General features: G+C 31.1%; 4 protein-coding genes across 5 annotated transcripts in view; 1 reads left to right on the forward strand and 3 right to left on the reverse strand.

The window, feature by feature from the left end:
* Nucleotides 1-2,721, reverse strand: part of Rala (Ras-like protein A) — a 69,777-nt gene extending 67,056 nt beyond the window's left edge. The window contains exon 1 of one of the 2 annotated variants that reach the window (XM_065508385.1): nucleotides 2,172-2,721. The gene's annotated coding sequence lies outside the window, so the exon portion shown is untranslated. The remainder of the gene's footprint in view (nucleotides 1-2,171) is intronic. The other variant, XM_065508386.1, reaches the window with a different exon arrangement.
* A 930-nt stretch (nucleotides 2,722-3,651) lies between these two features.
* Nucleotides 3,652-5,890, forward strand: LOC135958440 (uncharacterized). The gene is made up of 5 exons (XM_065509342.1): nucleotides 3,652-3,821; nucleotides 3,882-4,223; nucleotides 4,341-4,623; nucleotides 5,056-5,321; nucleotides 5,389-5,890. Exons 1-5 carry the CDS (start codon nucleotides 3,652-3,654, stop codon nucleotides 5,888-5,890), a joined length of 1,563 nt encoding a protein of 520 aa, XP_065365414.1.
* Nucleotides 5,891-5,893: 3 nt separating this feature from the next.
* sicily (NADH dehydrogenase (ubiquinone) complex I, assembly factor 6 homolog sicily) lies at nucleotides 5,894-7,478 on the reverse strand. The gene is made up of 6 exons (XM_065507728.1): nucleotides 7,281-7,478; nucleotides 7,089-7,200; nucleotides 6,910-7,029; nucleotides 6,449-6,844; nucleotides 6,230-6,333; nucleotides 5,894-6,147 (listed from the first exon to the last, which is right to left on the reverse strand). Exons 1-6 carry the CDS (start codon nucleotides 7,424-7,426, stop codon nucleotides 6,066-6,068), a joined length of 960 nt encoding a protein of 319 aa, XP_065363800.1. The 5' UTR covers nucleotides 7,427-7,478; the 3' UTR covers nucleotides 5,894-6,065.
* A 1,395-nt stretch (nucleotides 7,479-8,873) lies between these two features.
* On the reverse strand, nucleotides 8,874-18,124 carry Tat (Tyrosine aminotransferase). Its single transcript, XM_065509813.1, has 3 exons — nucleotides 17,517-18,124; nucleotides 9,738-10,249; nucleotides 8,874-9,666 (listed from the first exon to the last, which is right to left on the reverse strand). The coding sequence occupies exons 1-3, from the start codon at nucleotides 17,713-17,715 to the stop codon at nucleotides 9,034-9,036; spliced, it is 1,344 nt and encodes a 447-aa protein (XP_065365885.1). The 5' UTR covers nucleotides 17,716-18,124; the 3' UTR covers nucleotides 8,874-9,033.
* Nucleotides 18,125-24,845: the final 6,721 nt, after the last annotated feature.

The following is a 24,845-nucleotide window of genomic DNA, read 5'->3' on the forward strand; positions in this document are numbered from 1 at the left end:
TTACTGCCTGTTTCTCTAAATGCGAACGAACATTTTATAATGAAAACAACAAAAAAAACATTGCTACTTTCAACAGTACAATGACCCCAAACACACAGCCCATGACGTCCGAATATGAATAGTGCATCATGTTCCCCACATTCTTACGACACCTCCGCAATCACATCTGTGGGATAAATTAGGCGGACATGTAGGAAAGCACCATATTATTAGTAAGACTCAACTTAAAGAAGTCCTGTCACAAGAATGGCAAAATATTGGAGCTGACGTCACCAAAAATTTGTCGATTCAATGCCAAGGCGATTAAAAAAAGTCATTAAAAATATAGGCTACTCCACAAAATATTAAACTATTCAAAAAAACTATTTTCCTATTAAAAATAAGAAACTGTGTGCATATTTTTGTCCCCTTAAAATCGAACTTCGAAACATTAGTTATTTATTTTTTCTGAAATGTGCCAACTTATGTTTAGTTTTTCCATATATTTCAATAAGTTATATGTAAATAAATATTTTTTTGAAACCCGTACGAAAGTTGTAGCCTTCGTTTAAAAAATATGGAAGATTAAAGATAAATCTGTATGCTGTGTGAATATTTAAGTCCGGCACTGTATATCACACTCACATCACACTAAGCGACTAAAAAGCTCTTAAAGGAAAAGACGTTTGTTTTTAAAAAAAAGTCAAACATTTTATGTCTTGAGTTACAAAACATTTATTTTGATTAATATCCCACAAAGCGACCAAAAAGCTCATCAAGGAAAAGACCTAAGCTTTCTTTTGAGAAAAAGGCCCATTTTGAAGAAATTTTTTTTTTGCGAAAAATTGAATAAATAACTATCTAAACTATTTGGGACAAATTTTTCTAATAACAATAGATAATTAGTTACATGGATGAGAAAAAACTCCTGTTTGGCCAAAATGTCAAAAAGTGACCCCCTCTTACTCAGAGAGTTCTTTACCGATCTTGTTGAAAAATTGTTTCTAAATTATTATCCAATAGGACTACCTTTGTATAAATTTCATACCGATCGGAAGATATTGGTTTCAAAACATTCTAATAAGATAAAGTTCAATTTCGAAACTGGAATTACCGGACGTGAACTGAATTTATTTGTTATTTCATGGGAAAGGAAAAAAATGTTTTTTTATGGTCTCTCTTGTGAAGTCCATGTCAAATCAACGGTGTTCTCTCAACGTCCATAATTGTAAAGCTCTTGTTTGGATGAACAGCCCACATATGGTCTGAAGACTGTTGGCGCTTTCCGTTCACAGCCCATATATGCTGTGGACTTTTAACGTGTTAAGTTTGTAATACAAAATTTACATAGGTACAAAATATAATAGATTTCATAAAAATTCCCACTGACATTTCAGATATTGGCAACCCTTGATATATCACAAACATCACTACTTTACAGTTAGTTTGTAGTAACAAACATACAGTATACATTTGCAATTACATATTTTCAAAAGAAACAGACTAAAAACACAAGTGCCAGCGGAAGGAAATATGAAAATAATGGAAAGAGAACAAATGCAATGGCGGCGACACCAAGTATGATGATATTTTTTACGCAAACATATGGAGAAATGGGGGAAAGGGTGACATATGTGTCTATGATAAAAGAATAACAACAACAATATCTCCATCACACAAAAAAGGGGGTGTAGTAAAAGAAACGTCATAAACAGCAATGGAAGGAAAAAAACGTCAAAGACGTCGTTAGTCTGCGACAACAAGACTGTTGCTGTTGTAAATTTAAGGATAAATTGATTAGAAAAATGTTAATAATGAGAAAATGCTTTTACTTGATTATGACAAATAATAGACCTCAGAAAATAATAGGAATTAAATAAAACAATAGAAACTAGGGAGTGGTGAATCTAGCAAAAATAATAAAATACATGGAACAGAGCCAACAGACAACCAAACAAATTAAAAACAAAACAAAAAACATAAAATAAATTCCACAAGAGGCGTTGTCTGGCCGCATACATCAATGCTGCTACACCACCAGCCAACAAAACATATTGAGAAAGTGAAAACTATGCAAATTTGTATTGAACTAAAAAAATCAAAGAATTCTAAATAAACATTTTATTTCAAACTTAATATAAAATATAAAAGCTAATTTGTTAATCAGAAACTTAATATATTATAATATTTACCTTTTTTTGTATTGGAATTATGAAAAATCTTAATCCTTTAAGAATTTCTTAAATTTAAAATCCTTTACGAAATTGTTAATATTATATTTTTCTAGTGTTTGTATTTTAACTTTTTTTTAGCAATTTTGTATTTCTTTCCTTATGGTTTATGTTTTATTCCTTTTTATATATTTTTTAAATGCTTCTTCACTATTTTTCGTTTTTCTTTATTTTTCACACAAAAATTCTTTTTTTTTTTGCACTACACTTTTTGTTGCGGTGATTTGCGCGTTTTCTCTTTGATTTCTGTTTAACCAGAAACGTTTAATTAACCACACTTTTATTTCAGCAAACTAATTATTTGTTTTAATTTTCGAATGCACTGTATTTTATTATTGGTTTTTTGTTGTTATACCAGCTTTAATTAAAAAAGTTTTGCTGGTTTTCTGCTGTGTGTGTTGAAAAAATATGTTAATTTATTCACAACAATTATGTTTGTTGCGTCTTTTTTGTTCGTTCGCTCACACGACCGTCTTATTTCGATACTCTTTTATAAATGCAAAAAAAAATTTGTTTGTTGCATGACTCAATCGCTGCTATTTTTTTCCAATAGGCAAATACAACTCTGTGTGCGAGAATGAAGGCAAAGCGAAGAGAACAATCAGCGAGGTGTGCTATCAAAGTGGAGGAGCAATCAATTTTGTTTCTTATCATTCACAATAGTGCGAGGTAAAGTATGAGAGGTTGTGGTAAATAATGTATTTGAAGGAAATTTAAAATATTTTTAGGTATGTATTATCATATTTTATTATTCTTTAAAAATTCTATGTATAAAATAGTTAATTTGCAAGATATAAATACAATAATCTTAAAAAATGTAATTCATAAAATATAATGAAAATTTTTAATTAGAAAAAGAGCATCCACTCCTTTATCACATAATCTGTTTGATTCACCTTGGAAAAATTGATGTAGTGTAAAAATATGCAGCTTTTTACTTCTTGGGTATCACAATGGGATCAGATTTGAATAGACCCAAATTAGCTGCTCATGAAACCTAACATTGGACAAGCAATACTTCTTTTCTTATTCGAAAAACTTTTCTAGCTTTAGTATTAATAAATTCTCGGGAATGAACTTACTTCTTTTATTATTTCCCGGAAATGGAAAAGTCCGGGAAATTAGGAACCCCATAAATAAAAAAAACACTCAGCCGGACACCGGTTATTAATAACAAAGTAAATTTCAAATCAATAAAAGCTTGTCCATTTAAGCCTTCACGATTCGATAATTATAATACGAATTATAATACTTTAAGAAAGCTCAATGAGTTCAATGTTCACAACAAAACTCAACTAGAATAGTAAGTTTTGAAACCGTTACTATGAGTTTCAAATTCATGTTAATCTATTCCAAAACCTGTTATAAATGTCAGTATGACTTACATATTTATTAAAACTCATATTTTCTACATTACTTCACAATAAATACATTACAAATAATGGAAAATATTCCACCTGCAGTTTCTCCTTCTACCCCACCACCTGAAGAAACTCCGGAGATACCAGTTGATTCTCAGGATTTTCAAACCAGATTTAAAATTGAAAATATAACCGTGGCCAAGCCACCGCTATTAAAGATATTCTATTGGGAGAGTTTAGACATCGAAAAGTATGTAATTATTAAAAATAAAAACAATTCCTATTAATTCTAACATTTTTCTACCCTCAGCTTAAATAACAAACTTTTAACAGATGACCCCTTCATAGAGCATCACTTGGAATTGCCCACTCGACAGCTGAATAGCCAACCTTTAAAGATTGTGTTTTGGTTGCGCAGCTTGAGTAATTTCGAATACACAATGCGCATAAAGCGCATAAAAAATTGCCAATGTGAGCCGCGGGAGACCAGAGTGGGTTTCAATCAATTTCGCCATTTATATCATTGTCCCCATAGACGTTTATTACACATTACTCAAGAGAAGTATGTAATGAGAAAGGATGAATTAGTGGCCATGTCTGTGGTGGCGTATTATTATATTTTGGGAGCTTTTACTTTGACTTTTGAACTGAGGTAAGGCGGGGTAGAAATCGTTTTTCCATCACTTACCTGAATATAATAAAGGCCTTATTTTCTAAATGATAGTTTTATAAAAATTAAATATTGAAATTTTTAATATTTTGTTTCCAGGATTACCGATTCCCGCATCATTATGCTGCATTTCCACGTTAACATTACCACCTTTGATGCAGTGAAAAGTGTTCTGACCACCAAAATGGTGCCGGTCAATATTAAGGAACATCGTTGCATGTCCCAGCCATTATGGATACGAAATATAACAATGCAAAATTTACAATTGATATTTAGTGGGAAAAATCGTGGTTTCCGTTTAATAAATCCCAACATGATCATACCACGACAAAGTGTTTGGCCCTTGATTGTGCAGTATAAGCCCAGTGATTTTGAAAATAATGTAAGTTTGAAAACCGATTTAGATTTTTACTGCATCTCTTCTCATGTGCATATTTCTTATCGAGCGTAAAGCAGTATGGTTTCAAATCGATTTAATAGAGAGTCTTAACATCTGTCTGTCTGTTGAAAATTTAAATTCGGGAAATTCGGCCCAGAAATTTCTTAGATGGATAATATGATAGTAAACCTTTCGAACGACTTAAGTAACGATATAGAAATTTGGACTGACAATGGCTCAAAATCAGGAAAAATAATTTTTTATCCTGAATTTTAATTTCAAAACAATTTTTTTACCAAAATTTTGTTCACCAAAAAACACAATCTTCATCTTACAGTGAAGAGTTTATAAGATTCGACACAGCCGAATATAGATCCCTTGCTTGCTTTTTTTAAATTTTTCACAATTTATTTTTTTAAATTTTTTGGGTTGTAGCTAAATTTATTTTTAAACTATGGCGAAAAAATTACTTCGAAAGGTAATGCTGGAAATCGTTATAAAATACCCATAACCTGCAAAGGCTACATACAAGAAGAAATTGAAGATCACCCTGCTCCGCTTTTGGATTACGAATGCTCTGATTTTCTCTACGTGGTGTATCCCAATAAACTGGAATTTACCACAGAACTAAATGAAGAAAGAACTCTAATGGTGGCAGTACACAATTACAATCAAAAGTGCATGGAATTTAAATGGCAAATGTAAGTGCAAACAAACCCCAATTACAACTCAAAAAAAAAAATCAAATTTCAAATTATTTCTCCACAGCTATACTATTAACGAATACTTTAGTTTTACCTTCGAACCTATCACATTCACCCTCAAGCCCCACCATTCGAAATTGTGTGTGGTGCAAGTGAAAACATTTAACAATCCCTTACATTTCACACGTATACCGGCAGTTTTGGAAGTACATCGTATTCTAAATAAATCCACACAAATCGCTAAACAACTTCTAACAGAAGTGGAGTCCATAGATGATCCTAAGTGGGCAGAGGATAGTTATGAGGAACATGTTCTCTTGCACATAGATTTAAAGGTCAAATTTCCTGAACTTCAAAGAGTCAATGTACAAGAACAAATAGAAACAAATAGCTCGCCTAGTATGGGAACCACCATATTTGAGAAATTATTTTGGGAATATTTGTCAAAATCGAATCATATGCGTAATACTAGTAAAATACCCAGAAATTTAAGCTATGAACAGGTGTTGAAGGGTGAAACAAATTTAAAGAATAAACAACCCGGTTTGGAAATTGATAAACAGTGAGTGTGATTTTTAGGCATAAAGTTAAACTTAACAATTTTTTTTATTAAATCTCTTGTATTTTTGTCTTATATTATTATAGCGGAGCTTTTAATATTCTAAGTTTCCTGACGGCCGAAGCTTGTCGTGAGCTCTCCAAAAATTATCGTTTTATACCTCCAGAAATGTTGGATAATATTTAAAATTTACCTCTTAAATTACGCATGTACAGAGCCACAGGTAACATGGAGTCTCTTTGTAAACAGGATTGATGGACTAGACTGAAAAGGAGATTTATATTAAAAAGGCAAGATTTTAATTTTTCAATTTTAATAAAACTTTGTTGTGAGGAGTTATACTCACTTAAAATTTGCAACTCTTAAGCGTTCGAGGTAACGTTCCACCGCCACAGCGGGTAAAAATATTTTACGTACAACTTTAGGCAGTTTATCGGACAGAGTACGGGCCTAGAAATATTAAATTTGAGGATTGTTTTTTAATTAAGAAAAACAAATTAAGAAAATTATAATTTTTGGACATTTTAAAAGGAAAATTGGCTTTACTCCATTTAATTTCACTTACATGCTCCAAATGCTGATGTGCCGCCGTGGCCACCTCAAATATACACTCCTCTACTCCTTTATCTTGTGGATTAGCTCTCAACACCCTCTCCTGGCTAACGCCATGTTTAATTAGTATTTCTTGTGGTATACTTAAAGCTTGACTACGTTTTGTATAGGGTATGGCTCTTAAAAGCGTAACAATACCCTGAGCTTTACCCAAATGTGAGGCAACATGATCTACATTCAAATCTTTAACACCCGTTAATTCTATCAACAAATATAACAACGAGGAATAAGTCTGTTCGGCATAGGTTTCCAAATCTTTAAGAGTAATGAAAGGCTCATTGGGAGAACGATCGCGGGCATTAACTAAACGTTTTAAATATAATTTATTTAGTTTGTGGGAGTCAATGGTCTAAAAGAAAATAAACAAAATAAATTAATTTACAGCAAATACATTTAAACTAAAAATTTACCTACATTTTTCAACTCCCTTAGCACTGGCTGATCGGCCACATAGGATTTCTGGTTGTCATAACATTTATCTATTGAATCAAACCAAAATTTTAAACGCATTTTTGCTATAGCTTCCTCTGAGACCTAGAAAATAATGTAATATATTATTTGTCATAAATTTTTTTCTCGTCGATTTCACTTACATTTGTTGAACATTTGGCCACTTCCACATTGAAAGCCCTCAAAGCAAAGGCATGCCTTCTCTGTTCTTTAGCCAATAGCAAAGTGCACAAATAGTTTTCATAATCGTTTTTCCTTTAATAAAGCCATATATTAATAAAACATTTTATTTACATAATCCACCGGCAATTTTTGTACTTTTTCCAAAAACTTACTCCACTAAATTCATACAGTATTTAACACCAAATAATTGATTATTTTGTGGCGTTTGTTTGTCATGTTGCTGCCGCTGTTGTTGATGCCTAATTGCTGGTAAATTTCTTACACAAATTAGATTTAAATTACTATAAAAACGTTTCATTTTCGTTAAATTTACAGGAAGAATTGTTAATACAAGTTTTGTTTACATTTGATAACAGCTGTCAGCTGTTCTGATTGCACACACACACACAAACACGTACACAGCTGACGTTTACTAAGAGCTGTGTTTAGTTTGTCTAAGAATAAAGTAAAATAAACACAATTAAAAGAAACCCGTTAAAATATAAATATTAAGCCAGAGCTGTATATATTTATTAATTTGTAATTGAAGTAATTTTTGTATGTAGACATTGGATCAATACAGAGTTTCTTTATAAGTTTTTGATCTGTTTTAATAACTTAATCACCATTCGAAGACTTCGTAAAACTACTCCATGTTAAGATAATCTAAGTAATAACCAAAAATTACTCCCCGGGAGGTTATCAATAATCTAAAATTGGAAATTAATTATCGAACTGTTAGCCGCTGTGCAATGAGTCTGGTCGTGGTTGCAATCGCCCATCTTATTTTTGAAAAATACAAAATGGAATACTTTTCTCTATTCGCAAGAATCCAAATAAAATTTAAGAGGCAGTTATCAGGCCTGTCACATATTTTCTTCGGAATGGTTTCAATTCCGTACTTTTTATTCCGATCGATTTCCTTTTATGTTCTTCAGATTCCGTGTAATTTATTAATTCCACAAATACTTATTTAATAATTCTGTATTTCTGATATTAATTTGACAGCGTTGGTTATATTAAAACAATAATTGATTAAAAGTTTTATAAAAACAAATAATTACAATGAAATATGAATTCCACTTTGAAAACTGAAAGTGGTTTCACTTCGAAAGAAATGTTCGTTTAATTTTTTCTAATTTCGGTCGGAATGGAATTCTGTGACAGGCCTATATAGTAGAACATTAGGGAAAGAGACTGGACCCCAAGTACACAAATAAGACAATCAAGTTAGATCCGGATGTTGTTTAGGATACGGTATGGGTCCAATTCATATCATAAAAGGTACTATGAATGGAATCGCGATACAGATCCATTTTAAACGATGTTAAATATGCCCCTAGTTTGTAGATTCCAGCACGACAATGACCCCAAAGACACCTCTAGGGTTGTAACCCAGTGGTTACAATCCAATGCAGTACGTGTTTTGAATCGCCAGATCTCAATTCCATAGAAATCCTATGAGTAGATCGCAAAATACGGACTCAAAATTATTCCTCGAATGAAATTTTATCACAAACGGTTATAAGAGAATGGAGAAATATTTCAAAGGATACGATTGAATCTTTAATTGTATCAATGCATGGTCGCTGTGAAATAGTAATAAAAACAAGTGGTAGCCAACAAATTACTGTGTCACTAAAAGGGACTGACAATTTTTGTAAAAATGAAGCCAAAGTTTCCATTGTTTTGTCAATGCCATAATAATGAATTATTTTTAGTAAAATTTTTCTGATTACTATTTCATAAATTAAAAACAAATCTCCTTATGAAATAAATTTTTTTTTATTTAAATAAACAATATTAAGTTCTACAAACTAAATGACTAAAAAATATAAATGCAATTGGTTAAAAACAAAAATATATATAAAATATTTCAATTCTACATAAAAATGTATGTATGTATGTATGTCACAGCACATTAGCTCAGTACTGAATTTCATCTAATAAATTATTTTCAATTATTGAATTGTCCACCTTATAGTGAGCTTCACAAAACTCAGCAATGCGTGAACAAGCCTCTTCAATCATTTCAAGTGGCACCGTCAATACGATGCGCACGTAATTGGGAAAATCAAAACAACTGCCAGGCAAACAGAAAACACTTTGTTCGTTCACCAGCTCCTGCACAAAGTGGGTGTCATCTTTAAATTCAGGAAATTGATCAATATTGATGCCCACCATCATGTACATGGCACCATTGGGCATGACCGGATTTAGGCCACGCACTTGTTTCAGCATGTTATAGGCCAATTTGGCGTTATCACTCAGTATATCGATGACACCGTCGAAATAACTTTGGGGTGTCTTTTCCAAAATATCGGGAATGGCACCTTGGATTAGGGTATTCGAACCCAATATACGACCACACATGTTCTTGATACCTTTAATACCGTCAGCCAAGCGATTCTCACGATCATGAAAGATTATCCATCCCGTACGCCAGCCAGGTACTAAAAATCTTTTAGTTAAACCACCACAGGAAAGAACTGGAACATTTTTCGACAAACTGCTGACGGCAATATGTTTGGCTCCGGGAAAAACAAAATGTTCGTAGATCTAAAATATAAAAAAAGATAAGGAAATAAATATTTTTGCAGGCATTTCTATGTAGTTTTTAATCAACCTACCTCATCTGCTATTATGGGCAAATAGTATTTCTCACATATGGCCAATAAATCCTCCAAATGTTCCTTGCTAAACACACTGCCACAAGGATTACTGGGATTGTTAATCAGCAAGGCCGCCGTGTTCTCATCGATCAACGATTCTAATTGCTTCAAATCGGCCTGCCATTGTTTTTCGGGCAACAAGTCATAGTAGCGTACTTCAATGCCCAAGCCCTCGGTCAAAGTTTGATATAAACAAAATCCGGGTCTGGGTATCAAAATATTCTGACCAGCATCGGCCAATGCAAGTATACAATATTCCAAAGCTGACGAGCAACCACTGGTCAAAGCAATATTATCTGGATGTATTTCTTCGGAACTTTGATGGGCACTATATTTGGCAATGGCCTTACGTGCGGATTCATGACCTTGGGTGTGCGCATAACCATTGTATTTGCCACTTTCAATGGCTTTCAAAAGAGCCTTCAAGGTTTCATCGGATGCACGCAGATTGCCAAAGGTGGTGGGATCACCTAAAAAAGAAATAAATAAAGGGTTAGAAAGGATTTGTAAAGGTATAATTGTAACAGAAGTATAAAATAATAAAAAACAATTGTTAACTCTAACCGAATTTGAACCTAATCCAAAACTAACCGATGTTATTACCAAAATCTACAAACTTGAATTTTCGAAATTTTATAGGAACAAAACTGTTTCTATCATTTGATTTTCTTCTCCATTTCTATAACTTACAAGACCTTGTCCAAATTTTTACATAATACTAGACTTGCCAACCGTCCCGTTTTCGACGGGACAGACCAGTTTTAGAGTCGAATGTCCCGTGTTCCGGCGATACTCTGAACGGGACGCCATTTGTCCCGTTTAAAAAAAAACTAAACTTTTTCATTAATTACCACAAAAAATATAAAAAAATCAAAAATTGGAAATACCGATAAACAAGGATGCTTTATTTTCTGAAATATAGTATTTTTTAAAAACTGAATATCACTATTTAACAATATACATAGGTACTTAGTGCATTAACTTCTATGAGTTTCAATAAACTCATTAGTAAACATTATTTAACTTTTATGAAAAATAAATAGCACGATACTCGCTCTACAATTTGTACCTTTAGTTAAAGGTGAGTTGTTGGTCCATTGAAATGGACTGAGTTTGTTGAATTTATTACTTCAAATAATAATAAAAAAGCTGATAAAAGCGATTAAAAATATAAATTTTAAATTATGGACTGCAATAGGTAAACTTTATTAAATAACCCGCTGCGCTTAGTTACTCCTACGTAGTAAAATAAAAAAATTTTAAAGATTTTATAAACTATTTTTTTAATGAGGTGAAACAAATTAGGTAAAGTTTGAGGAATCTCGCAATTATAGTTCTGAAAATATTTATTTTCCTTTGTGTGGTAGGTGACTTAAACCTTGTTCCGATTCTTCCCAATTTGGTTAAACTTCATGTCGTGATATGAAATTGATTCATATAAAGTTTGAAGAATTTCACAATTATAGTACTCCAGATATTTGAAAATAACTATTTACTTTAAAAAATTCAGTCTCGCCAATTTTCAGCTAATCTCCGTATAGTGACAAGAATTTGATTCATACAAAGTTTAAATACTTCACAATTATAGTACTCCAGATATTCGAAATTAACTATTTACTTTGTATGAGAGATGCCACGCCCACTAACACAATAACATTTTCACCCAAAAAATGTAGAATAGTAAGGGTGATATTAGGGCAAAATTTTAAGACTTCCACAATTATAGTTCTCCAGATATTCGAAAATAACTATTTACTCCTGTATAAAGTTCGAAGACATTCATAGTAATAGTTCTCCAGATTTCACACAATTAAAATTAATGTGTTATTGTTGATTTTAATAAATAAAATAGGATACACTGCTTCAAAATAACACTTTTTGTCAGAACTTGAAAAGCGACCTAATGGAGGTTGTATGCCTAGGTGAGGACATGCTAAAACCGTTTTCAAAGATTTTGAACACCCTCAAAATTTTGAGTTATTTTGAAACATCTGTTTTAGGGTAGGTAGTACATCAATACCTCTAACTCAGACATTTTAAAACCGATTTCAAAATTTTAAAAAATAATCTAAGAAATTGTTTAAGTTATTAAAAAAGTTAAATTTTTTATTTTATTTTTTTCGTAATTTTTCAAATTCAACAATAGTTATTTTAATTTTTTTCTATGAAAACTAAATTTTTTTGCACAGTGCTTTAAAGACAATTTTATATAGACATAAAGGAGATATTACTTATTAAAATCGGTTTATATATTTGCAAAAGTTATTAAACTTTTTCGAAAAAATTCGAAAATATTTACCCTATTTTTTTTACATTTATATGCGCTGGGGGAGAAAATACTCAAAAAGGTATTAATGAAAATTTGAATAACTTTTACAGTTCTCATCCGATTTGAAAAATTAAAACCATGTTTTATTATGTTTTTCTTTATACATTTATATAAATTTTTATAAGCTTTCACTTATAACTTACAAATGTATCAATAAATGCATGTCATTTTGAAGCGTAATAAGTTTTCTTTCCCAACACGTTAAAAAAATTAAAATTGAACAAAAACTGACTGAGTTACAGATCGATAAGTTGAAAAACATCACTGTAAACGGTTTTTTCAGAATAACATCTGAATTTGAAGGTGTTTCTGAAATTTTTTGACACAATTTGTAATGTACTCAGCAAGTCCTATAACCCACGCTAGGTCATTTTCCATGTTTTTTCCATCGTTCTCTGATCATTTAGTGGTGTCCCGTTTTGGAAATTTCAAAAGGTGGCAAGTCTACATAATACCGAATACTGGCCGAAACCGAACAAGATTTAAGTCAAATCAAGTCATTGTGTAAATATTACGCGTTTTAATATATTCTGTAATCCTTTTTTAATTTTCTGAAATTCTTCTCTTTAGAAGTTTTCCTGATATATTTTACACTGAATAGCTATGTTGTCTTTGATCTGTAACACAAATATGCGTGTTTAAAATGTTCCCGATCTGTCAATCTTAATCAATCTGTCATATTTAGTATTTGCAATTATATTTATTTACGATCTCAATTACATAACATGCTTCAATGGACCTCAGTCAAACGTGAAAATAATTCAATACAATTTACTTGGGTGACAATCTGTACAGTATTAGACAGAAAGTCTAAAAGATTTTTGAAAAACAAAATATTGCATCATTCAAGAAAGAGTGAATAACAAAAGAAATCAAAAATAGAATTTCGCATATTCGTATCCGTGGAAAGAACGTTTGTTCATTAAATAATTAATGAAACGTTAGTTGGAAAGGAAATGGATTTGAAGTTTTGTCGTGTTTGGTTAATCATGGCTTAAAACCTACAACTATTCTTCGTTGTTTCTTTTAGAGCTAATTTTTATACCCTTCACCATCGTGAGAAGGGTATATATAAGTTTGTCATTCCGTTTGTAATTTCCACAATATAATTTGCCGACCTTATAAAGTATAGATATTCTGGATCCTTATAGATAGCGGAGTCGATTAAGCCATGTCCGTCTGTATGTCTGTTTGTTGAAATCAATCAATTTCTGAAGACCCCAGATATCTTCGGGATCCAAATCTTTAATAATTATGTCAGACACGCATTTGAGAAGTTTCCTATTTAAAATCAGCAAAATCGGTCCACAAATGGATGAGATATGAGGAAACAACCAGGACAACCTCGATTTTTGACCTATTTTTACCTATATCTGGATTACTAAGTCATTAATATATAGACAATATGGATATCTAATGATAGATATTTCAAAGACCTATGCAACGACGTATATAAGACCATAATAAGTTGGACCTACAATGGGTTAAAATCGGAAAAAATATTTTTTAACCCGAATTTTTTTTTTCACCAAAAAAAAAATTTAGAAACAAAAAAAAATTTAAAAACAAAAAAAAAATATTTAAATTTAAAAAAAATTAAATTTAAAAAACATTTTTTTTTAAAATGTATAAAAAAAATTTCCGAAAAATGGAAAAAACAACTTTGAAAAAAAAAAAAATTTTTTTACCTAAAAATATTTAATATTTGTATTTTGAAGTATATTTTGGTTCAGATCTTAATAGGTAGAAACCTTTTGGGCCCACCAAATACAGAGCATTACCTTAGCGCCATGGATATTTGGCTTTGGTTTGATTCGGCTAGTTGGCCGGGCTTTACATATGATTTCTTACGCTTCGGGCTATCGTAATTGATAAATTTTTCATCGCAAGTAATGATTTGGTGCAAAAATTATTTTCTTTTATAGCGTTCAAGCATAGATTGTGTAGTCACTATATTTTGATAGATCACTTAGTACATGTTTATAATCATCCGTTTTATAAACGATGGTGTGCTATCACTAACCGTATCATTAGGTATGAGAAATAATAATATCAAATTACATGTACCACTTGGTGATTACATTCGTAGTTATTCTATAAAAAGAAAAACAATTACTGCAACACAGTAAAACATGTTAGTGCTATTTAATTACACCTATAGTCATTTAAATCTAACTAACGGAATTTCCGATAAGGATGACCTAACATCACTAAGCGTATTAAACAACTTGTCATCACTAAGATGAGTAATAATCATATCAAGTTAAAAGAGCCAATTGGTGATGTTCGCTGAGCTAGAGAAAATCACACAAGATGAATTAAAGAAGTCACGCGTATAAAATTTCTTTGAAAACAACATGTTATGGAAGCGTTTAAATTGTGTATGTTTCTTGTATAAGAAATTATAATTTGCATGATACTAAAAGCTAATAAACACACCTTCTGATATTAGTGATGGGAGTGATAATTGCCGATTAAACTAAAATTGTATCATAACTAGAATAAATTTGATAAACATAACTAGAGTTGCAACTTTATTTGCGCAGTTGGTAGAATTTTTGCGAATATATTTTAGAAAATAAATGTGAATTATAAAAATATTAAAATAAAAGTAACAAGAAATAAAAAGAAGAAATGTATACATACAACAACAAAAACACCGGCAAAGGAAAATAATAAAAAACAAAACACAATAATAACTAAATCAGGTGATACCACATTTTATGCTAATTACAAATATTAAAGCTGGTTCTTTTTCACCAGCTAATAACAACACAAAACAACAACTGTTAAATCTTGAATTTTTAATTTAAATGCACTAAATAATTATAAATAAACAATTCAATGGCTGTTTCAATATACATATTTTTGGCTACACATTTTATTTAGACATCAACCATATGAATTTTGTTTTTGTAGCTATTTGTCAATTAACTTCCGCGGTGTACTCAACTACAACAACAACAAAAACACAACAAAACAATTCAACTCAAAGAGCATTAATGAATGAAGCTGATTGGTTGAAGTGAGAAGGTGTGTTGTGCATGTTTATATCGAAATAACAGCATAAAGCAACAACAACAAAAATGGCGCTAATGTTGCCAAGTGTGGAAAAATTTTAAAACAATTTCAATAACAAAATTTCTTTTTTTTGTATTTTGCAAATTTTTAAATATGTTTATTTGATATAAAACGAAGAATATAAAAAAACAAGTAACATTTACATAAATTTAAATTTTTATAACTTTGTGCTTATTTAACTTTTGGTTGGTTATATATTTTTGCTTTAATTTGGTGGCCAAGAATATTTTTTAATTTTAATCCAGTTTAACCAGTGACGTTATAACGCGTTATTGACCAACAATTTCTATAAGAAACTAATTTTTTTTTGAAATATATTTTTAAAATTAAGATAAAAACAAAATTGTTTTTTTTTTGTTTTTGAAAATAATTCAACTTGCTTCGTATGCCACGCGCTCAACTTGTTTTTAACTTCAAAACAGTTTTTTATCATTCATATTTAATCTGAGAGTGGTAATAAAATTTCATTAAATATTCTAAGTTATACAAAAATTTTAGTTTTTAGTTTTTATATATTGTAGCGGCATTTGTTGTAGTTTTTTTAAACTAATTTTTAATGTGTTTTTTTCCAAATCCAGTCTTCATGCAAATAATTTTTATGGGAGCAATTTTGAATATTGAATATTTTCCAAAATTTTGTGTTAGTAAGCAAGCAGGTTTGGGTGTTCTTCTCTTGATTTTTATAGCATGCGTGTGCAAAACTACTTACGAGTTTTTGTTTTTCAATTTAAAGTCGTAAGATTTTAATATATTCACGAAATTTCTAGTTAAAACTCTTCCTGAATAATAGTGGTAATCGTGAAAGTTGTAGATAATTCTGAATTTTTCTATATTTAAAACAGGATTTTTTAAATGTTATTGAACTCTAAGCAAATACTGTCAAATTTTAGCATCAATCGTAGTTCTTTACACATTCCACTTTTAGCTTCAATCGTAGGTCTCTATATTATCCAATTTTAAACCCAATCCAAAGCCTCTATACAGCCCAATTTTTGCTTCAATCGTAGGTCTAACACAGTCCAAATGTAGGTTTCTACACAGTCCAATTTCAGGTCTCTATTCAGTCCTATTTTAGCTTGAAAAGTAGGTTTCCATACAGTCCAAATGTAGGTCTCTGCACAGTCTAATTTTAGGTCTATATTCAGTCCAATTTTAGCTTCAATCGTAGGTCTCTATAGTGTTATTTTAAATTCAATCATAGGTCTCTTCACAATCCAATTTTAGCTGCAATCGTAGATCTCTAAAAAGAGGAAGATGATTCAACTTAAACTTATTTCCAATTTCAAATAATGGCCGACTTCATAAACGCAGTAATGCAAAGCAATTACAAGGCAAAGCAATACTTTCTGACTTTCATGAACACATTAATGTTTTGTAAAGAATCATAAATAAAAACAGTTCACAAATTTGACAGATGCTGCGCATGGACAAGCATTGCCATACAATAATGAACTTGCGACATTGCCAAAACAAAATCTATTGCGTTTATGAACACTATACATTGCAGTGTTGCTTTGCAAAATGCGTTTATGAAGTCAGCAGTCAGCCAATGTCTTGAGCTCGACTATAGAAAAGGTTTCTCTAAGCCCTTGGATTAAATATCTAACAATAACTGAAAAATATTACAAATATAAGAGATAAGCTAAGAATTCACACTCAAAGAATACTTGTCTTCTAATTTTTGGACCATCCGGTTAGACTCCGGAGGAAGAGTGGATGGATCAATTAAATTTCAACCAAATATTAGACCTATACAATTCTACATTAGAAGGATCACTGGAGAGATCAGCTAAGAATTCATTATAATATAACAAATACGTGTAACAACTGTTCAGAAATTAAAGAGATATGTTTGATTCATAGGAGTTAAAACTATCAGCATGAGAGATTAAAATGACCACTGGAGAAATTAGCTAAGAATTCATAATCCAATAATACTACACTCTTTTAAAGATATTATGGACTATTCAGGTACACATTTTTCAAAGTCTCATCCGAAATTTTTGTCTATTGTTAGATTAATTTCAGCAAAATATTAGACTTTATCAGCCCAATTATGAAAAAAAATTCTCACGGAGTTTTTTCCCTTTTCTCATTTTTTCTATTCAAATTCTATGTTAAAAAAAAGAAAAGGGAAAAAACTCCCGGAGAATTGGGCTGTATAATTTTACATTTTCTAATGGCTTAAAAAGCTTTTAATACACTTGTTAAAATCAATTCAATAATTTAAAATTTTACTGATTTTAATACTGTTTAGTTTGAAATTCTATTATAAAAATAAACTTAATACTGTTTAGTTTGAAATTCTAATATAAAAATAAACTTACCAATGGACAACGGTATCATAGGCTTGCTTGGATTTGGTTTGATCTTCAATGACTCGACCACAAAACGTATGCGATTGAGGGTGTTTTTAGCCAATGTCGAAGATTTTATATTCCATGATGTGCGTCCTTTAAGAGCGGCCGAATTCGTAGACGATGCAGAAGATGTTATAATAGAGTTTTCCAAACCAGTTGTAAGCATTATCACACAAGAGTTATTGTTAGCAACAGTTTCTTTAATTTTAAATTATCAAGTAGTATAGTATACAAAAAATTTCACTTTTTTGTTTAAAATTAGCAAATAGTGCTTTTTATTTCAAAAGTTTTTCTCAAAAATTTATCACACACACACTGTTTTATATCAGTTCTTAAGGCAACATTCAGATGAATTTAAAATTTGTATCTTGATTATCGTTCCAAACGAGCATTAGGGCTGGGAGGGAACTTTGTAATTCAGTTTATTTTAGTTAAACAAGTCACTTGGTATAATTTTTGTTCTACACTCCTTTTTTTAGAAAATAAAAAAGAATATTTTTTCTTATCTTTTAACTGTTTTTTTTTTTTGTATCCAACAGTATTTGAATTCTGTGTTGAAACTTAACTGATCTTTTGTGTTAAACGGCTGCTGCTTATATCGCTTTTTTCTCGTGTTTATTAGATCTTGTTGTGTGTGACGATGTCGATCGCTCGATCGATGGCTTAAACAACTACAAACATCAACAACAGCACAATGGCCAACAACAACCAACCGCTAGCGACAGCAACGACATCCCTTAGTACGTATATAGTACGTTTTCGTAACAACTCTGTCTCTAAGATCACATCTTTAGGTAACAGTTGCTGACTGACTGCTGAGTGTCTACTACAACAACGTTAGCAATACAAATAATCATCATAACTTTTACAATTTTGCCAACATTGTAGAAGAAATTAAAGTATTTTGAGGGCTGGCAGAAAAGTCCCTTAAAAAAGTAAATTATTATCGGTAAACCTAAATCTATACTGCCGTCGAAATAGTACTTCAGGGGCCAAATTACCGCATTCGTAATTGAATGAGCTATCGTATCAAAAAATTATTTCGATATCGAAATTATGATAAAATGTACTAAATTTCTTGCTCGATATCGAATGCCATAATCTCAAATAAACGATCAATTTTACTCGATATCGAATGCGGTAATTTGGCCCCAGTTTAGGAAATAATCGCGGCCTAAAGTCTGATATATTGTTGGAGATGGATCTCAGTATTGTGTGACCTGGTGTTCCCACTATTTTGAAAAAATGTTATCCGTTTTTACCAATATTATTGTTATTGATCTGCTTTAACAAACGTATCGATCGATATTTTGTATCTACTGTAGCCCTTACTAAAACTAACATTCGTACAATTTCGTAAAACTCTTCGTAAATGTTAATATATCAATGATATACATAAATATAAATATATTAACAAATATTTAATTAAATTTCTTTAATTTATGTAGAAAAAGCTATAAAAATGTACCACAACCACATCGCCATCACTATTCTCCATTCTATCAACATTCTAACAACTAGGCAGCACGCAAAAGTAGCCACAAAACTAGAAAACTTCTCAATTACTGTTGCTGTCGATGCTGCTACTGACTGGCTGTTCGGTCGGCCGGCCGGTTGACTCTCTGTTACAATTTGTCTTGCAGAATGTTGTTGTCACACACGCTTGATTACATTTACATAATTTTGTATTTTATTTAAATAAAATTATATTCTAACTAACATAGTTAAGTAATACAAATTTTTTCTAATTTCTTGAATTTTAAGTAGAAAACTAGATTTAAATGTGAATTTCAGTTATTCTAGTCTAGAGGACAGAACACAGGGTTGCAATTTTGGGTAGCTAAAGTTTAATAAAAAAGTAGATAGAAGGTACTTGTAGTACATATATTGCACTCCCGGAATGACAATTAACCACTAATGATTAAAAATCCTTTTTTAAGGACAATTTATTACTGTTCACATTTCAGCGGATGGATCTTCTATATAATGTTGATACAATCTTTGGAATAAGTAGACCAAGCTGAAAATATTCGACATCAAATGCTATTATTCGAAATAATGCAATGCCGGTCATTACTAATGGTGAATACAGACATAGATTCGGCAATATATGTTGATTATATTGGATTATATCAGTTTAGCTAATACCTGTACCATATATCAAGCGGAGATCTACGCTTTCAATACATCCGTAAGAAAAATCTGGAAACATAGAACACTCAGATAACGATCATCAATATATATAAAGTCAAGTGAAAAAGGATACAGGTTTGTTCTTGAGGGATTATTATTCAGTATGTATACAAAACGATTGATTTGAAAAGTTGCGATGAAACTTCGTTGGTCCTCACTTAAGCGTGTGAAAGAAAAGTGGAAGGTTCTAGGGAAGCACAAAGAAAAACGTTGAAGATAAAGTTTCAGAAAAACCGGAAACGCGACTTAATCTTTACAAATACGGAATTTAATGTCTCGGCCTTCGTCTAACGCATTAAGGATAATTTTCAACAATATTCCCTACAAATTAATTCATCATTTGAATGAAAAAGGAGCTTAATAAGCTATCGAAGCATCAAAATACTACACGAATCCACATTGATGTATTGTATTTGGGGGATTTTAATCGGACTTGGTATACGACAGCTTTGAATGATATTAATAGTCACCATCATAACCGCCGTCACAGGATACCGCGTGAATGTTGTACTTAAAGGTCGCCTATAGCAGATACAGGAAACAAGAGTAGTTTTGATATAACTTAAGTTGGAATGTGATCTTTTAGAGAACCACTTCAAAGTGACACATGTACAGATGAGTTTTCAGCGCGGCTGAAAATTAAAGTATCAAAATGTAAGAGTACTCTAGAGACTTTGGTCTCTAGTCTACTCTAAAGACTTTGGTCTCTATTCTAGAGACTTTGGTCTCTACTCTGAGACTTTGGTCTCTTCTCTAGAGACGTTGGTCTCCATTCTAGAGACTTTGGTCTCCACTCTAGATAATTTGGTCTCCCGCCGCGTCATACGTCCTGGAGATTCTACAAATTAGTTATTCTCAACTACGTATACACTTGGCTGTCCGATAATCAGAAAATACAACCTGTGTGTTTTGGAGACTGCTACATCTTCTGCCCACGAAGCCACCCTAACGGTAGTCGGACTACACCATTTCCAATTGTATTTCAGAAGTTTCTAATTGTATTTCAGAAATTTCCAATTGAATTTCAGAAATTTCTAATTATATTTCAGAAAATTCCAATTCAATTTCAGAAATTTCCATTTATATTTCAGAAATTTCCATTTATATTTCAGAAATTTCCATTTATATTTCAGAAATTTCCATTTATATTTCAGAAATTTCCAATTATATTTCAGAACTTTCTAATTGTATTTCAGAATTTTCTAATTGTATTTCAGAATTTTCCAATTGTATTTCAGAAATTTCCATTTGTATTTCAGAATTTTTAATTTATATTTAAAATGTTTCTAATTGTATTTCAGAATTTTCCAATTGTATTTCAGAATTTTCTATTTGTATTTCAGAAATATCCATTGGTATTGCTATTAGAATTTTCTGAAATACAAATGGATATTTCTGAAATACAATTGGAAAATTCTGAAATACAATTGGAAACTTTTTAAGTATATAATAAAAATTCTGAAATACAAATGGAAATTTCTGAAATACAATTAGAAATTTCTGAAATATAAATGGAAAATTCTGAAATATAATTAGAAATTTCTGAAATATAATTGGAAATTTCTGAAATATAAATGGAAATTTCTGAAATATAAATGGAAATTTCTGAAATTGAATTGGAATTTTCTGAAATATAATTAGAAATTTCTGAAATTCAATTGGAAATTTCTGAAATACAATTAGAAACTTCTGAAATACAATTGGAAATGGTGTAGTAGGAACATTTTTTTTAAATTTTCGGAAGATCTAAGGCCAGCAATGTACACAATGATAACATTGAGAAGAAAATTACATAAGAGTAACAAAGGTTGCTTTTATAACAATATTCTGTTTCTTCTATTGAAAGTCCTTAGATTCAGAGAATACAGACTGCATGCTTTGTAGACTAGGTGAATACTAGAGCTTCGTTCCGCGAAGACTAGTAGGAGACAAATATAAAAATATAGACAAAGTAGAAATCGAGGAAGACGTACTAGATTCGGAAGATGAAGAGAACGGCAAATAATTTTTCGCGTCAATTGAAAGCTCTTAGCTACCGAAAATTCAGACTGTATATTTTGGAGACTGCTAGTTAATTCGAACGAATTAACAGCGAACTAGCAGGAGAAACGAAGTAGCAGACGAGTACGTAAGGAGTGAGATCGAAAAATTCTTAACACACGTTTTTCATTACATTTTTTAACCCAAGTATTATTTGAATTTTTTTTTGATCAAGTTACCTTTGAAAAACATGTCAGTTATTATGTGTAATGTCAATTATATTAATTTTTTTGTTAATCTGATTAAAATGAGTGACCAGAAAAAAGTGCGTACTGAAATTATTAAATATTTTCAACAAAACCCAACTTGGTCTTACAAAAAGTTGGCCAAGCATACAAAGGTCTGCCGTCAAACTGTTTCCAATGTTATTAAACAGTACCGGGAGAACTTGTCAGTTGATAGAAAACCTGGTTCAGGTAGAAGGAATGGTCCACATGATGTTTCTAAAGCCAAAAAAATAGAACGCATTTTCAAAAGAGCTCCCAACACATCCGGTAGGAAAGCAGCCCGGTTAGCTCAGTGCTCGGACTATTTGGTACGAAAAGTTAAAGCTAATGCAGGTTTAAAAACATACAAGGCTCAAAAAGTTCCTGACAGGAACGCTACTAAAAATTTAGAGGCCAAAAACAGAGCACGGAAATTGAAGTCAAGTTTTATAAAAAAAATATTCTTGCTGCATAATGGATGACGAAACGTATGTTCTGGCAGATTTTTCGCAACTTCCAGGTCAAAAATTTTATGTTGCTGATGCTCGAGGGAATGTTGAAGAAAAGTTTAGGACCCAAAAGCAGACAAAATTTCCCAGAAAGTTCTTGGTATGGCAAGCAATATGCAGTTGCGGCAAAAGAAGCCACTCATTTGTTACAACGGGCTCTATAAATACCGAAATTTACATCAAGGAATGTTTACAAAAAAGGCTGCTTCCATTCATAAGACTTCATAATGTGTCCACTTATTTTTGGCCTGACTTGGCATCCTGTCACTATGGCAAACAAGCCCTTGAGTGGTACAAGAACAATAATGTGGTATTTGTACCAAGAGAGGCAAATCCTCCAAACTGCCCGGAGCTAAGGCCAGTGGAGAGATATTGGGCTCTTGTTAAAAGAGAATTGAAGAGTACAAAAAAGGTGTCCAAAAGTGTGGTAGATTTTAAACGGAGATGGACTACATTCGAGCAAAGTGACAGAAAGCACTATAAAAACGTTAATGGAAGGGTTTCCGAAAAAGGTTCAAAATTTCATCACTAGTGATTAAAACTATAAAAATAATTTTTTTTGTAAATTGTAATAATAATTTCAATCAAATAAAAAAAAATTAAAGCTGTAAGTTTAGTGGTTTCTTTTTTATAAACATATATGTATGTTAAGAATTTTTCGATCTCACTCCTTACTACAGAATTCGGAAATTCTAAAATACATTAATATTTTACACAATGAGCAAATGAATGCGAAATTTAGCTCCTGATTTTAGTAATAACGATACATATGCTGTCGCATTGGAAATCAACCCCTTAATATTCTATACTAATTGAGGATTTAACTTTGGGGCTAATTCACTCTTCAATTTAATATTAGACAGTAGACAAACCGAAGTTAATATAGGAAATAAGCCTATTTTTTACAGAAAACCAAATCTTTGTGTTGACTTGACTTCAAATAACCCTATACAAATAAATCCAATTACACGATCTAGCTGGCCAACTCAGATGTGTCTTAGAATTTCCTCCTTCAATGCACGACGGCTGCATGTGGACTTGTTAGCATAGACCTTTGACATCATTTAACCCCATTAAAATAAAGCCAAAGTGTTAAATCTCACGATCTAGGGGTCCAATTCGGATCACCGAAACAAAAGAGTACACGACACAAAGAACTATGTTATCATGTCGCGATCATTTCGAAGCTTCTTTTTCGAAGAATTATGATCCATTATTACCTCCAGCCCTTTACTTTTTAAATATTGTTCAGCAATAAATAAAAGAGGCCGAATTACCGCATTCGATATAGAGTAAAACTGATCGTAATTTTCTTATTCGAGATTATGGCATTCGATAGCTAGCATGAATGTAGTACATTTTATTATTGTAGGATTTCGATATCGAAATCTTTTTTCGATACTATAACTCACGTATGCGGTATTTCGTTTTTCACTAAACTATAAACTTTTAAAACTATTTTTTTTTTTTGGTAAATATTTTTTCATTTTATTGCACAACTGGAAATATTAAATTATTTTTGGGTCACCCTTATTTATATTGAGCCTGACTTTTCAAAGGACAAACTGCAACTCAATATTTTAGATTTCAATTCATTTAACCAACGAATAAATTTAAATTATTACACAAAAACTCGTTTCAAATAGAAAGAAACAACGTAAAAAGAATTGGTTTAGAAATTGTTTAAATTCAAACAAAAACAAGTAAGAGAGCTATATTCCGAATCTTATATACCCTTCACCAAATTATACTTCAAAATAAAAATTTGATATATTTTTAGGTAAACAAAATTTATTTTTTTGCAGTTTTTTAATTTTTTGAAAAAAAATTTTTCGAATTGTTTTTTAAAATTTTTTAAATTTAAATTTTTTTTTGTTTTTTCAATTTTTTTTATATTTAGCGAAAAAAACTTTTGGTGAAAAAAAATTCGGGTTAAAAAATATTTCTTCCGATTTTGACCCATTGTAGGTCCATTTTACTATGGTTTTATATACGTCATTGAAATATCTATCATTAGATATCCATATTGTCTATATTAATGACTTAGTAATCCAGATATAGGTCAAAAATAGGTCTAAAATCGAGGTTGCCCTTTTTTCCTCATATCTCAGCCATTTCTGGACCGATTTTGCTGATTTTAAATAGAAAACTTCTCGAAAGCATGTCTGACAGAATTATTGAATATTTGGATCCCGAAGATATCTGGGTCTTCAGAAAATTGATTTCAACAGACAGACGGACATGGCTTAATCGACTCCGCTATCTATAAGGATCCAGTATATATATACTTTATAGGGTCGGAAATGGAAAATGTAGAAATTACAAACGGAATGACAAACTTATATATA

The sequence above is a fragment of the Calliphora vicina genome, chromosome 4 (genome assembly GCF_958450345.1).
Source record: "Calliphora vicina chromosome 4, idCalVici1.1, whole genome shotgun sequence".
Taxonomy (NCBI): Eukaryota; Metazoa; Arthropoda; class Insecta; order Diptera; family Calliphoridae; genus Calliphora; species Calliphora vicina.